Source organism: Pyrgilauda ruficollis, unplaced genomic scaffold (assembly GCF_017590135.1).
Source record: "Pyrgilauda ruficollis isolate IOZ18807 unplaced genomic scaffold, ASM1759013v1 scaffold15, whole genome shotgun sequence".
NCBI lineage: Eukaryota > Metazoa > Chordata > Aves > Passeriformes > Passeridae > Pyrgilauda > Pyrgilauda ruficollis.
The window spans coordinates 2200890-2216739 of record NW_024513654.1 but is presented as its reverse complement, the minus strand read 5'-3'; the positions used below and the strand labels follow the sequence as shown (position 1 = coordinate 2216739).

General features: G+C 41.9%; 1 protein-coding gene across 2 annotated transcripts in view; it reads left to right on the top strand.

Moving 5' to 3' along the window:
• The window catches only part of DOCK1 (dedicator of cytokinesis 1), a 266436-nt gene that overhangs the window by 235543 nt on the left and 15043 nt on the right, over positions 1 to 15850 (top strand). For both annotated transcript variants that reach the window (XM_041461037.1, XM_041461036.1), the window contains exons 47-50: positions 2004 to 2141; positions 4579 to 4724; positions 8532 to 8730; positions 14163 to 14316. In XM_041461037.1, coding sequence (XP_041316971.1) covers positions 2004 to 2141; positions 4579 to 4724; positions 8532 to 8730; positions 14163 to 14316 — 637 coding nt within the window. The remainder of the gene's footprint in view (positions 1 to 2003; positions 2142 to 4578; positions 4725 to 8531; positions 8731 to 14162; positions 14317 to 15850) is intronic.

Below are 15850 nucleotides of genomic sequence, written 5' to 3'. Positions count from 1 at the left end.
CTGCCTCTGACAGGTGTCAAATTCCATGTCAGGCATCAGCACGTTTCCCTGTGTCTGGAAAGGAGACACAGGAGGAGTTTGGAAATGGGTAGAAGGTGAAACGGAAATGGTAACACAGCTGGAAAGTTCTTCCTGCACGTGATAAATGTTTAAGGATTAAGTGGTCTTGGACAGGGAGGCCAAATACCCTGACTCAGCAGCCTCGTTCTTCTGTGGCAAAGCCATTAATGGATTTCAGCTTCTGTAAAAGATTAACAAACCTCTCCTTCTCCTCCTTCTCTTCCTTCTTCTTCCCCTTTTCCTTGGCCTCCTCCTCCTCATTCTTGTTCTTCTTCTTGTACTTCTCGTTCTTGTTCTTCTTCTTCTTCATGTTGTTCTTGTTTTTCTTCTTGTTCTCCTTGTTCTTGTTCTTCTTCTCCTTCTCCCTCCCCCCACATTTTTTTCCTACAAATGCTGTGATTTCCTTCCTGTTCTTGATTTTCCAGCCTGGATGTGGCTGATCCCCCGGGCAGGTTCTTCAGTGCATTTTCTACCCATAAAATGGTCTCATATGCTTCACATTGGTAATTCCAGGAGTTTTTTTTAATCCATTTCTAATATTCTTTAAAATAAATGAGCCAAGTGACCACTTATTCCTCCAAAACAGGAGGGTCACAATGTGGCCTGGTAATGATGTAAATTTAGAAATTAATTTTCTTATTGAGAGCAGGGAAAACTTTATGGTTTCATGTTTAGTTTTTATCAAGTGCAAATCCATATGCTTATAAATAGAAGCCACTACATTAAAAAAAAAAAAAGTCATTATTCTTTGTAGTCTTTTAGGAGAAGCACCTCTGTCCATTTACATAGTGCCAAATCTCAGGGAATCATCTTGATAAGATTTCTCGAGTTTGTTCATCTGTAATTCATCTGTGTATTTATTATTCTCCTTACTAATAAAGCTGCTCCTTCTGATTGCTGCTCAGTCTTATTAGAAAAATCTGTTTTTAATCAGTATTATGATTTAATTATGAATTATTAAGAAGAAGCCTCTTAGCTTGATTGCTGCAGAGAATATCTGAGTTAGAATCAGAGCACTGTGTGGGCTGAAACGGACCTGGAAGAGGAAATATTTTTCCTGAGCTGGAGGTAGAAAACTCTAATGGTGTGTCTGGGTAGCTGTGGGAATGAAAATGTCTCTCTTAAAACATTTCCAAAGGTCAGCTACACCTCCACACTAGGAACTAATTATATAATCCTGTGTTGGCATGGATATTTTGTGACAGAAGCCTTGAAGATAAATGATTATTTTCAGTCACAAAAGAGAATTAATTTAATTTTTTCCCTCTTCTGTTTTCTTCCCAGAGAAAATAAAATAATTTTTCTAAGGAGAACTATATAGCATCTAAAACTGTATGTTTTATTAATAAATATTGCTCTGCAATATATATCTGTCCAAGGATGGAGCTCATTTGCAGCTTTAGAAAGAGCATTTATTAAAGAAAACAAACTATTTTCATCTTCAGGGTTTTATCCTCATGAAACTGGGAAAGGTTTTGATATTAATAACCTGGTGTGAGACTCATCATTCATCAGTTTGGTGTTTTTAAAAACAGAATCTGTGGGGGCTTGAGAATGGAATATCACAGGAGGGTTTGTGCTGTGGGATAAATCCAGTATGGGATTTCTGGGCAGAATTAAGGCTGAATTAAATGTGAAGGACTTGGTCTAACAGAAAAAAAAGGGGTTTAGATCCTGTCTTGTATCATATACAAGGAACAGTGATGGTCACTGTGATCATAATAATAATTATTGTCATTTTTAATATTATTGTTGTTGCAATTTATTATTACTGTTGTTATTATTGTTATGCTTATTATTAGTGTTATAATTACTATTACTATTGCTCTTACTGCTAATATTATTATTACTGCACGAGCTCTTCCCCTGCTGTGGCAGCCTTGCCTTGTCCCTTGGCTCAGGAGGGGCTGGGCAGCGTGGAGCAGCCAAATTCTGCTTTCCAGATCCCATTCCTGGCCGAAGGCATCCGGATCCACGGGGAGAAGGTGACAGAGGCCCTGAGGCCGTTCCACGAGAGGATGGAGGCGTGTTTCAGGCAGCTGAAGGACAAGGTGGAAAAGCAGTACGGCGTCCGCGCCATCGTAAGTTCCCTCCCAGTTTCTCCTGTCCCCAGTATCAGGAATTCCCTTAAATTACAGCAGCTCTCTATTCCTGTAGGATGGTTGGCTTGATTTAAAAGAGCAGTGTAGATGCAGAGTTCCTGCTTGTTCCCTGGGATCATCAAGTTATGGAATACTGAGCAGATGAGAGATGTTGAGGAAGCCTCGGTGCTTTCATTTCCGAGCACGGGAGCAATTTCTAAACTGCCCGAGTCTGTTCCTTGAAAGTCAAGATAATCCTTCAATTCTGAAGGATTTGGGTTACAAAAACGAGTTTAAAAATGGGCACTTCCAGAGCTGAATGTTGGCTTTCCCTAGGTGGAATTCCTTTAGGGAAGGGAGGGCTGTGCTGCTCTATGGTAGCGTGTGGTTGTACCTACACTGAATGTAGGCAGGCAGGAAAGCCACACTTCACACTTCATGAGTTTAAAAAGACTGAAATTCATGCTTTTCTCATTCCAGCAACTTATTTCCAGTTGCTGCTTCATCCTTGAGGGAAAGCCAAAAATTTCATGGTGTTTCCACTGGAGGTTTGTTCTACTTTTGCATGTTGAGTGTGAAGGTCAGAACAAACAAAGCAAACAGCTTTTTAATTCAGGATAGAATTGATAATTCAGTCAAAAATACATGGGTGGGTGCTATTATGAGATCCTATTTTGCCTGGAGCACAGGAGGCTCAGGGGGCCCTTGTGGCTCTGCACAGCTCCTGCCAGGAGGGGACAGCCGGGGGGTCGGGCTGTGCTCCAGGGAACAGGGACAGGAGCAGAGGGAACGGCCTCAGGCTGGGCCAGGGCAGCTCAGGGTGGGCACAGCAGGAATTTCCCCATGGAAAGGGGAATCAGGAACTGGCACTGCCCAGGGAGGGTTGGAGTGCCCATCCCTGTGGGTGTCCAAGGTATCAGTGGATTTGCACTTGTGCTCTGGGCTGAGGGCAAGGTGAGGACTGGGCACAGCCTGGACTCCATCTCAGAAGACTTTTCCAGCCTAAATAATTCTGGGATTCTGTCTGTTGCAATGACATCTGTATTTTAATGGAGACACAGATCTTACAGGGAACATTCCAGCCTTTGTGGTATCCTTTAACTGATGTTCTGTTTGTGGTCCTTCAAATCCCATCTTATGAATTTATATATTCAGGGAAAAGTTCAAACAGTAATTTATTCCCAGGGAGAACAGAAGTAATTAACATTAATGATACCTACATGTCAGTCACTTCAGTAATATCCATTTACATCATCAAGGAGATGACTGGAAAGTGGTGTTATCTCTCTAATTTCACTCTACCCACCAGTAAGAATGTTCAGGATTGATGGAGTTTTATCGCTTCTGTCTTCCTTGTACAAGGCAAATTTACCAGTAGTTGACAGGGTGGAAAATATACCTGTAATTAAACAGCATGAGATTCTTATTTGTTGACTCCAAGAGTTCAATTATTTTATGCATATATCAGTTATTAATGACTAACAAAGCTTGGAGAAATATTCAGAACTCCGAAATTGTCTGAAACAAACCCAAAACTTTAATATATTTTCTTCTTAACCTGGTGTCACTCTGTAAATTGGCTCTCCTGATATTTTTGACATAAAGTTTCTCTTGGTGAGTTTTTACTTTGGGTTTTTGGGGTTTTTATGAAGTCCATTTCATTGAAATATATTGACAAGGTAGTCACAATGACGGCAGAGATGGATTAAAAATTATATGTAAAAAGATTGTCTTTTAAAAGCAAGATATAAAAAAGCATGGAAATACCATTGGAACAAAGGAATTCATCTGCCTGCGAGGACCTAAATATTTTTTTCCAGTTCTTTGGGTGGATTTCCTTTAGAACCTATTTCCTTGTTGGTAACATGAGGTCTTGGTTGTCATTAATTCATTAATGCTACCAAACTCTACCTGGAAGAAAATCTGTGCAACCTTCCCCCATTCCCTTTGGTGTGGGGATATTTGTAGCCACATTTCTCTTCATAGAGAAAAACAAGGCACAACTTCCTAAGAATATTTCTGGGATTCACAATGTCTGAACCTCAGATAAAGAAAAAAACATTCTTATCTCAGTTGCTGCTCCTCTTGTTGTTCACAAGTGGAATGCATTGTGGAAGATTGTTTACCTGAAGGGAATTGGTGATTGGGTTCTGGTGTGTTTTGATTCATTGACCAGTTGAATCCATGTGTGTGTCAGGACTGTCAGCTGACAGTCACAAAACTCTGGGCAGTTGGGTTGAGTTGAGTGCTTGGGCAGGTTCAGTTAAATGTAATGTAATATAGTGTAATATAATATAGTATAATGTAATTAATTAGCCTTCTGATATCAACAAAGTCAGATGCATCATTTCTCCCCTTCATCAGGCTTGCCTGCTTTTTACAATAGATATTGTTTTTTTGGGATCAAGCAGTAACATCTGGCCTTTCTTGGCTGCAGCTGTCGGGCCTGGAGGAGCGGCGGGGCAGCCGGCCGCGCTCCATGGTGCGCTCCTTCACCATGCCCTCCTCATCCCGGCCCCTCTCCGTGGCCTCCGTGTCCTCCCTCTCCTCGGACAGCACTCCCTCCCGGCCTGGCTCCGATGGGTGAGTGGGGATCTCCAGCCAGGGATTGTCCCTGGTGCTCCCTGGGGTGGGTGAGGGAGGGATCCTTAGCCAGGATTGTCCCTGATGCTCCCTGGGGGGGGGAGGATGGGTGGCATTCCCAGATCTTGGAACTGGAATCAGCTGGGAGGGCTGGGGTTGTTCAGTTGGAGAAGGGAAGATCCAGGGAGACCCCAGAGCCTCTTCCAGCACCTAAAGTGGCTCCAGGGGAGCTGGAGAGTGTCATGCTTGAGATGGAGACAATACAAAGCAACACGCTCCATTTTCAGAAGGCTTCAAACCGTTTCTATTTTACCATGCTTGCTTTTTATACATTCTGACAAAAGTCATGAATTTACACTCTACTCATTGGTCAGGAAAGACAAACAAAGTGCACACTGGAACAGGCAGTTGCAGGTTGCTCTTATTTATCCTTCTTTCTTGGTTTCTATGTCAACAACCTTGGTAGGAAATTCTTTCAGGGGTACACAGGGATCCTCTTATCAAACTTCTCTCTGGCTCACAGAAGTCACTGTAAAACCTCTTCCACAGGAGAGGGACTGGGGACAAGGCATGGAGCAAGAGGACACAGGGAATGGCTTCCACTGCCAGAAGGCAGGGATGGATGGAATATTGGGAAGGAATTGTTGGCTGTGAGGATGAGGAGGGGCTGGGCTGGAATTCCCAGAGCAGCTGTGGCTGCCCCTGGATCCCTGGAAGTGTCCAAGGCCAGGTTGGACCCTGGGGTTTGGAGCAGCCTGAGACCCTGGAAGGTGCCCCTGCCCCTGGAACTGGATGAGTTTTAAGGTCCCTTCTATCCCAAACTATTCCATGATTTTTTTTAAGTGACAGCCTCATATTGGCTAAAAAACCCCAACCTACAGAGCCATTTCTCTCAAGATCTCTTGTTCTCTGACCCAGATAAATACAATTCTTTTTTGCCCTCTAAGCATTCAAACAACACCAAAAAACCCCAAAGAGGAGCTCAGTTCCCCCTTTTTAGAGTATCACAGGTGTGTGAGGGATGCTCACAGGCCGTGTGTGCAGCCAGCCCTGTCCCAGGAGCTCAGGGCAGGATTACCTGACTGCTCAATCACTGCTGCTCACTCCGGCTGCCAGAGGAAAAGCTGCTTATGGCAAGATTGTACTTCAAGACTTATCAAGATATTTCACATGAGAACTGGGAATTCTGTTGATAAGCCCTGTCTCACAGTCACATCCCTCAAAGAACAAAATAATCTGTTTGCTGTCTGGGCTTTCCAATGCAGCCTCAGAAGTCCTTTCTCTCTCTTCCTCCCCTCAGGCATCCCTGTAATCCAGAAATGCAATATTTGACCAAGGCAGCAGGTTTTTTTAAAGCCTTCTGAAGGGCTGCTGATTCACAGAGATGTGCTGGAAACTCCTGTGCACCTTCAGAGGGGAGTTAATACCTGGCTAGAGACTAAAGGCATCAAGTAAAATTAAATCCAGCACCTAAGGACCAACAGGATGCTTGCCTTGATTACAAAGAGTTTATTTAATCATTGGGAGGAGCTGTGGACAGGGCACAGCTCAGCTCTCATTCCACTGCTCTCTGGAATCTTTCACACATTGGTGTAAATGTGATCCTTAGTTTTTTAGATTAGTTTTGACTAATTCTAAACAAAGTTGTCTTGCTGGAAGCTTTCACACATTGGTGTAAATGTGGGACAGCAGGGATCCTGAGTTTTTTAGATTAGTTTTGACTAATTCTAAACAAAGTTGTCTTGCTGGAACTTGGGCAGAACAGCCATGCCAAGTAAGTGAGCAACTTTGTTTTATCTCAGAAGAAAAATATTGATTATTTCCCTGCCTCTTTCTAATTTTCCCTTCAAAATCTTTAAACGGATTTTACTTTCTCATTGGGTGTTATTTCCTTCAGGTTCCCCTCTCAGCTGTGTTGTGGCAGGTGTCACATGGCAGTTTTTGAGCATCTGAGTCTCCTCAGGGTGTATTTTCACAAAGATCCCACAAACATCACAGTGCAGCTCAGCTCCTGCTCTAAGCCCAGGGCAATACAGGAAAATAGAATGAGCAACTCTTGTCACTGAGAAGACCTGAAAATACCTTTCATTTGTTTGATCAGGAGGAGGAGAAGAAAAGTCATCAGATATAAATAATATGAAAGACCTCAAAAATTCAGGTGGCTGTAAAATCATGTGGTGGTTTGGCACTGCTGGCCTGGCAGAAGTTTCCTCCTGTTCCTGCTGTAGTTGGTGGGGTTTATGGTCAGTTCTCCTCTTGTCTTTCCATGTCTCTTCATAAATTAAATTTGAGAATAGAGACAAAGCTAAAAAAACAATTAAACATGAAGATAAAGGAGTGTCTTATCCAAATCACCCAGTTTCTATTTAATGCCATTTCCAGCTCCTGCTCTGGACAGCAAACACTCAAAGCAGCAAAGACTCAAAGCAGACTTTGACACAGAACAGGTTTTACAACTCCCAACTCTCTGTATAAATAAAACTGAATTTTTAAAAGGGCCTTGGGTTTATTCCCTGCTTAAGATGGGACTTAGAAATACAAATGTGAGCACTTGCACTCAGTAGTTGGAAGCAGGAGAATCCTGGGGTCCAGTGGGATTTCTCAGCTCTTGGCAGTCCCAAATTGCTTCCAGTTGGAGCACAGTGTGCTGACCCATTTTAGCACAGATACACTAATAATCCAAATAATTAACAGTCCTAATACAGTGCTTGGAAGGGAAGCAATTAATCATTGTCTGAAGGATGGAAATTCCTCTTGTGAATTTGCAGTTGGCCTCAGAGGTGCTGGCACCACCCAGCCCAAAATACACAACGCAGGTTCCTAAAAAGTCCTGGTGTTGGGAGAGCTGGGCTCTGCTCTGGGCTCTGTCACTGAAGTTCTTTGTGGCCCTGGGCAAATTGTTGCCTTCCCTTTTCCCTGTCTATAAAATGGGATGGATAAACTCACAGGTTTGTTCCCAACCCATGGGATTCAGGATTTGGGAAGTGGCTCAGGGGCTGCTGTTGCAGATGCTGCTTTGAGCATCTTCCCATCAAAGGAGCTGATGTAGAGTGGAAACAACAACCAAAAATAACAATAATTTGGGATACTGATGCTTGGTATTGCTGCTAATGGTGGGGATTAGGATAATGTCAGTGCAAATTGTCTGAAATATGAATACTCTGGAATTTAACAGCAAAGACTGTACCTGCATGCACCCCATGGCATGGGAAATGCTTTTCCAGGGCTAAAAATGTCCTTCTTTAGGAAGTTTTGGTTTGGTTTGGTTTTGTAACGTGGTGGTTTGAGACAGCCTTAAAATCTGCCAGCGTGATTTCATCTAGGTGTGATCTTAGTGGTGTTTTTCATTTATAATATAAAATAAATCATAAAATACTTTGCCTAGCCAAGAGTGCTCCATCTCTGGAAGTGTCCAAGGTTGGAGCACCCTGGGATAGTGGATGGTGTCCCTGTCTGTGGCAGTGGGTGGGACTGGAGTTTCCAGGTGCCTCAGCATGGAGAGTGGCAGTGCTGAATGAGCAACCCATTTTTTATGTGAAATTCAGGAGTTTGTGCAGCCAAAAACCAATAAATTTACTGCAGAGCAGGGAAATCTGCAGCTCCGCTTCTCCAGCAGTTCTGCAGTAATTTTTATTATAAGACAATTATGACTGTGTGACCTCCTGCCCCCTCCTTCTCCCTCTAATGAGTTTTCCTGGATTAGCAAAGCCTCATTAACTCGAGTGAGACTTTGGGAAATACGTAAATAAAAATTAGTTGTTTTGAAAACAGCGTTTTATTGATCTGAGCAAAAACATCTTTCCTTAGGTTCGTGCTGGAGCCCCTCCTGCCAAAAAAGATGCATTCTAGGTCGCAAGATAAATTGGACAAGGATGACCTAGATAAAGATAAAAAGGAAAAGAAGAAGGAGAAGAGGAACAGCAAGCATCAAGAGATATTTGATAAAGAATTTAAATCTACTGATATTTCTCTGCAGCAGGCTGAAGCAGTGATCCTTTCAGAAACGGTAACTTTATTAGCAAGGAAAGCTTTATCTAATTCTGAGCTGTGTTCCCTCTCTTTTGAAATCAAAATGTTGATTTTTACCGTTTAGTTCCTTTGTAGTCCAGAAATAACTCTGAGGGGATATACCACAGTGTTAATATACATGCTAATGAATCAAAAATACAGATTTGATTTACACTGAGGAAAAGATCCTCTGAAAATCTTCACCCAAAGCTCTGGGTGACTGTTTGATAAAGGAGCAGATGGCACAGCATAGCTGACATAAATGCTGCCATCCCAGCAGCCTTTGGAACTGCTGGTTCCCAGAAGATTGGGATGGATTTGCCCACATTTCACTGCAGGACAGTGTTTGGTGGGACATTCCAAGGTCATTCCGTCGGCGGTTGCGTGTCCTTGAAGGGCTGTTTGGAGCAGAAAATCCTGAGCAATTCCTGTGTGTAAGGATATTAAAACCAGGGCATATCTCCCTTAAACCCTCTCTTCTTGGCTTAGATTTAATTCACTGGAACTGTCCTCAAGGCTTAGGTAACCCGAGAAGTTGGAGCTGGGAAATTGAAAGCAGGGATGTCTAAAGCTGGAGCAGGGAGAGCGTGAACTGACTGTGACCTCCAAATCTCTGCCTGGACACCTGTTTGGAGGCCAAGAGCTTAAAATTGCCTCCCAGAAATAAATGGAATGCTCTTTCCAAGATCTGCACAAGTACTTGTAGAGCCAGCTTTGCACTCAGCAGAGTCTTGTTGGTGCTGTGTCATTGACATTGGATTTGGAAACTATTTCTCTCTCACCTGTGATAACTGGATCGTTTAATTCTTTCTGTTTGGTATTAAGATATTTACATGTTCAGCTACACTTCCTCTGTTTTCTGGATTTTGCCCTCCTTTTCCACTCAGAGATGAGCTTTAATTCTTTCTATTTGGTATTTACAGGAAGATATTTACATGTTCAGCCACACTTCCTCTGTTTTCTGGATTTTGCCCTCCTTTTCCACTCAGAGATGAGTTAATCTCTCACTCGTGTCTTGGGACATCCTGAAATATCAGAGTTCTTGTGTTTGATGTGCCCAGTCAGAAACTCCAATAAAATCCCATCTGAGGGTATTAGGCCTTCAGCTTTGAAACCAACGAGGTTTTCCATTGACTTCAGTAAATTTTGCATGAGCCTTGGTTTGGTTAAATGGAGATTCCTCCCGCGCAGATTTCCACATCTCATGGTTTTGCTGCCATGCATTTCTCTTTGCACCTTGCAGCAGTGGTGTTTTGACTTATTGAGGACTGGGATCACCATGGCAGGACTTGCACTGGCATCTCCCAGATCCCAAATGGGCCAGCAGAGCTTGTGGGATGTTACAGAAGAAGGAAATTGTATTTCAGGGCAGCTGAGTCAGTAGGAGCAGTTGGGAAGCATCCAAGGATGCTGGGGAGCTGGCTGTTGTCACTGCGAGGTCACTGTCAGCTCTCAGAGGTCTTGGACATTGGAAAAGCTTGTTTGTGACAGGAAAAATGCAAATTCTAGCTGGAAAGGAGGGCAAGATAACCCCTCAGGGCATATTCCCATGTGGCATCTGAGGAGCAAAAATCAGCAAAGCCCAATATGGTTTGACTCAAGTTCTTCCAATCTTCCCAGTCAGGAGCTTTCAGTGGCTGACTGGTGTGAGCAATATTCCCCTGGTTATGGAGAGGGAGGGAAATGAAATGTCAGGACTGGTTACTTACAGTTATTTTGAGCTTCTCCAAGTCCACAGATCAATAATATGAAAAGGAGTTTGCTGTTGAGAGAAAAACTCTCCCTTTTCAGCCTCTGCAGAAGCCTTGATGAGCTCCAAGACGACTGAGTCAATTTGGAACGTTTGGTGTGAGTGGGGTTCATTTTTAGGTGAAGCAGAAGAAACTCTTTTGAGATCAGTTTACACGAGTGCTTGCCCAATTCCCACTGCTGTTGTCTGGAATTTTGAACAGATAATATCAAGGATGAGTTTAAAGATAAAATTTGTCTTAATTTTTCTGCGTGCTGGAGGCATCCCCTGTTAATGATGTGAAGGGAAATTTGGTAGAAATTCAGCTTTTCCCTGTGTTCAACATTCGTGTTCCCTTTTTAAGCTGAAATTACTCCCAAAGCACTTCTACCACTTTGCTATATGAAGAAAAAGACATTTTGCTTTTTCCTGCATTAAGAACTTGGAAGAAGAAAGTTTGCTGGATTAAAAGTGGTGAAGAAAAGAAATAAGGATTGGGGTTTTTTTAAAAAGAAAAATTGGGAGTGCAGATTTGTCTAGAAATGGAAATTAAACTTTAAAAAGTTTCTAAAGTGACATTTTAGTAATTAATACTTTTAGTTACTAAGTTTTTTATGAAGATACTGGATTCATTGTACTGAGAATTTTACAGCTCGTTGTGCTGTCACTCATTCAATTAAAGCATTTCAGTTATTTGGTGAATTTTTTAAACAGATTCTTAGTTCTGACTTCTGAAATATTTGGGGCTTTTACAGCAGAAGACAAATTTCCAGAGAAAATCAAGTGAGAGAAATGCCAGTGGCCATCCCCATCTCTGCAGAGCTCCTGCTGCTCTTCCCAACAATGTTGTGTAAAGAAATGAGCATTTCCAGTCTTCTGTGGGCTCTTCTTTCTTCCAGTCAAATCAATCACCATGGAAGAACATGGGGAAATTATAAAATTGCAGAATTATTTCATGGACCTTTTACGTTTGCATGGAAAAGGAGCATTCAGAGTCTGTTTAATTGAATGGTTTAAATACTCTTCCCCAAATTTTACTGCATTCACCCTGAATTTATTGACTGATCAAACCCCAGGCCTTAATTACATAAAACAACAAAGATAAATCAAGCACTTGAGTATATAGTGAAGATATCACTTGAGTATAAGTGAAGATATCAGTAATATCTTCATCGTTTCCTACAGATTTATTATCTTCTTTTAAGTATCACATCAGCTTCTTCAACACAAATTGTCCTTGTTGTGCTGTGATCCCAGGAGCTGAGAGCAAACCCCGCTCTGAGCCAGGTAGTTAGCAGAGCACTGGGAGGCTGCTGCTGGAAATCAGAAGAACAGGCTGTGTGTTATTGATTTGGTGGTGTCTAACATCACTCACCATTGATCGGCCCTTGGCTAGACCATGAAAAATTAGCAATGGCTTCATTATGGATTGGTGGCCTCCCAAGAGCTCATATTCCTCAGCAAATCCATGGTTTGTATGGAGCTGTCAGAGGATGCCTGAGTTGTCAATCACAGGAGAAGTTCACATTTATTTCAGATTTATTTATTTCAGTAATTACAGAGTGGGTTAACTTGGGGACCTGCCTGCAGTTGGTTTTCCTCTTGATTCTGATGTGTTTCTTTAGTTGCTTTTTTATCATTATCCACTCCTGCAAAAGTGGTTGCTTTGCTTATCCATTCTACTAAAAGTATGCTTGAAAGGATGTGGAAAGCAGAAACCTTTGGAATCTCTAGAATTTTATTTTTAGCATCAAAACAATTTTTTAGAGGTCACCCTGAGGTCTTGATGAACTTTCCAAAAGAAGGTCCATACTTTTTGGTCATTCATATGTTGTAGAAGGGTCTCACAGGCACAATCTTTGATGCAAAGCCTTTTAGGGTTTGTTTTCTGAAAAGAAAATTTCAGATTTCTCCTTCCCAATGTTCTTCATAAGAACCCAAACATTGGGAAATGACAAAATCCTTTGAAAAAGCCTGGATTGCTGCTGGCACTTTCTGTTTTGTCCCACTGCAGCACCTTGGAGTAATTCCCCTTTTAACTTCAGGCTGCTGCTCCATTTTCTGGGATCTGTTTGAAATAAAAGCTTCATTTTTTTTTCACTATGATTGCTGTTACTGTGGGGGTGGTGAATGGGGAAATCAGTAGAGCTCAGAATTAAACTCAGTAAAAAGAATTGCCTTAACTAAAGCATGCGTTGCCCATCAGATTACAAATATCTTTTGAGGGTTCCTGATGGAAAATTTGAATGGATTATGAAGCAGCCAGAGGGGGAAAAAAAAAAAGAGAGATTTCAGTGAATTAAATATAAGCTGTCAGGAGCCACCAAGAAGGTGTTTCTGGACAGATGATGTCTTCATCAAAAGAGAGTTTGATGAAGCGTGGGTTAACTTGGGGACCTGCCTCCAGCTGGTTTTTCTCTTGATTCTGGCATGTTTCCTTCACCAATTAACATATTTTCCTTAGTTACTTTTTTATAATTATCTACCCCTGAAAAAGTGGTTGCTTTGCTTATCCATTCTACTAAAAGTATGCTTGAAAGGATGTGGAAAGCAGAAACCTTTGGAATCTCTAGAATTTTATTTTTAGCATCAAAACAATTTTTTAGAGGTCACCCTGAGGTCTTGATGAACTTTCCAAAAGAAGGTCCATACTTTTTGGTCATTCATATGTTGTAGAAGGGTCTCACAGGCACAATCTTTGATGCAAACCCTTTTAGGGTTTGTTTTCTGAAAAGAAAATTTCAGATTTCTCCTTCCCAATGTTCTTCATAAGAACCCAAACATTGGGAAATGACAAAATCCTTTGAAAAAGCCTGGATTGCTGCTGGCACTTTCTGTTTTGTCCCACTGCAGCACCTTGGAGTAATTCCCCTTTTAACTTCAGGCTGCTGCTCCATTTTCTGGGATCTGTTTGAAATAAAAGCTTCATTTTTTTTTCACTATGATTGCTGTTACTGTGGGGGTGGTGAATGGGGAAATCAGTAGAGCTCAGAATTAAACTCAGTAAAAAGAATTGCCTTAACTAAAGCATGCGTTGCCCATCAGATTACAAATATCTTTTGAGGGTTCGTGATGGAAAATTTGAATGGATTATGAAGCAGCCAGAGGGGGGAAAAAAAGAGAGATTTCAGTGAACTAAATATAAGCAGTCAGGAGCCACCAAGAAGGTGTTTCTGGACAGATGATGTCTTCATCAAAAGAGAGTTTGATGAAGCGTGGGTTAACTTGGGGACCTGCCTCCAGCTGGTTTTTCTCTTGATTCTGGCATGTTTCCTTCACCAATTAACATATTTTCCTTAGTTACTTTTTTATAATTATCTACCCCTGAAAAAGTGGTTGCTTTGCTTATCCATTCTACTGCAAGTATGCTTGAAAGGATGTGGAAAGCAGAAACCTGGTTAAATGGTTAAAGAGGTAAGTTTTTACAGGAAAGTAGATCTGTGTGAGAAAAAATGAAGCTTTTGAGTGCTGTGTAATGTGGTGTGAGACTCTAAAGTTCCTCAGGTGTTACTAAACAAGTGTTTGGAGAATTAGCTCAGCAAACCAGACCAGGCTGGGAGAAGGGAGGACCTGGAGCTGGGAATTGGCAATATTGGCTGTTAGCGCTGCTGTCACCCTGTAGAGCATCAAACCATGGCAGTTCCATCTCTGACACTCATTTCTCTGCATCCCTTGCTCACCTCCCTGGTTCTGTCCCCCAGATCAGCCCCCTGAGGCCGCAGAGACCCAAGAGCCAGGTGCTGAACGTGATGTCCAGCGAGCGGCGATTCTCCGTGTCCCCGGCGGCGCCCAGCTCCCAGCTGACCCCACCTCCCATCACCCCTCGGACCAAACTCGCCTTCAGCATCCAGCCCAGTAAGTCTTCTCTCTGAAATAAATTCCTTTTTAGTGTGGAAATGTATTTCCTGAGCGTTTCTTCACACCCCACTTTGAGTTTTGCCATCACCAGGGTATTTTGTGCACCAGGTATTAATGCCTCAGGTTTGGCTTTTCTATTTTTCACATTCTGTGCTGCTTCAGTGTGTGGGTCTGGGTTCACATCAGGGGATGGTGAGCTCTGTGCACAGAGCAGGGAGACAAAACAATTCCTGCTCCAGCTGGGCACCAAGGACAAATGATCCAAATCTCAGCCCAAGAGCACAAACCCCGTGGGCTGGAGAGAGAAAAACAAGCAGGATGGGAGTGCAGGGGCTGAGCTGGAATTGGACACTGAACTGCAATGTGCACATGGAGCAGAGCTGATCCCAGGGAGAGACCCCGGGAGCGCTCGTGCATTTTGGGACCATTTGGGTTCATCTTGGGTGCAGCCCTGGCTGGGCTCTTGTGCTGCCCAAGGTGGATCCATGGAGGAGATCCTTGGAATCAATCCCTGCTTTATTCTTTAGCTCTGTCCAGCCTCTGCTCTAGAGCAGCCTTCACAAGGCATCAGTATTATTTAACCTCTTACCTATGCCAGCAAAAATTAATTCAGTATTTTACAAAAGCGAGCAGAATCATTGCACTGAAACAGTTTCTTTTCAAGTAATCATTAACAATTAATTAGGTGTAGAGTAACAGTCAAAAATTCATGTTGTACTTCATCCCATATTGAGTGTTTTGGAGCATAAAGCCTTAAAAAGCAATATTTTTTGTAACTGTACATTAAACAATCTTTTCTTTGATATATTGTGAGTACAAACCAGAAGGGAAAATAAAGGTCAGGCTTTTTGAAGTAGTTTTTGTTTGACATTGACATCTATCACTCAGCTTTTCTGTAAAGTATCATCTGTTTGCTTCAGTCTGCAGCAAACCCTATTGCAGAACTGGGTGTAATCCAACACCTATTTCTTTCCCAATGCTCTTTCCTAAAACCTGTTATTCAGAGTTTGCAGCTGCCAGCATGTGACAAAAAAGCAAAAAAAAGATCTTTTTTATACATGTCCCCAAATCCTACTCCAGTAGTCAAGAGTTCAGTGTTAGCAAGGAGGAGAAGGGATGATCAGTCTTCAGAAAAAAATTTTGTTCCATCAAGGTCACTGCTTTATTTACTGGTTTTGTGTACTTTAAAAATTTTTCTCTCAAACAGTCAGACCCCAAAGCAAATATTTTGATTACAATGAACTTGTAACTTTCACCTTCCTTTACAATTTTATAGCCAAAACCTACCGGTGTGCTACAAATTGGGAATAAAGATAACTAGATGATATATACTCCTGCAAAAGATATTTTAATTGGAATTTTTTTATATGTACATTTTCTTAACACTTAGTTTGATTTCTGTTTTTAAAAAAATACCTGAAGTTACCAGAGAATATTATTTCTGAGAATATTTTTTGTGCTAGAAATTGGTGGGTGTTATATAAAATAGGATCAGCTTATTGCACCAGTCCAGAATCATTTCAGGAATTAT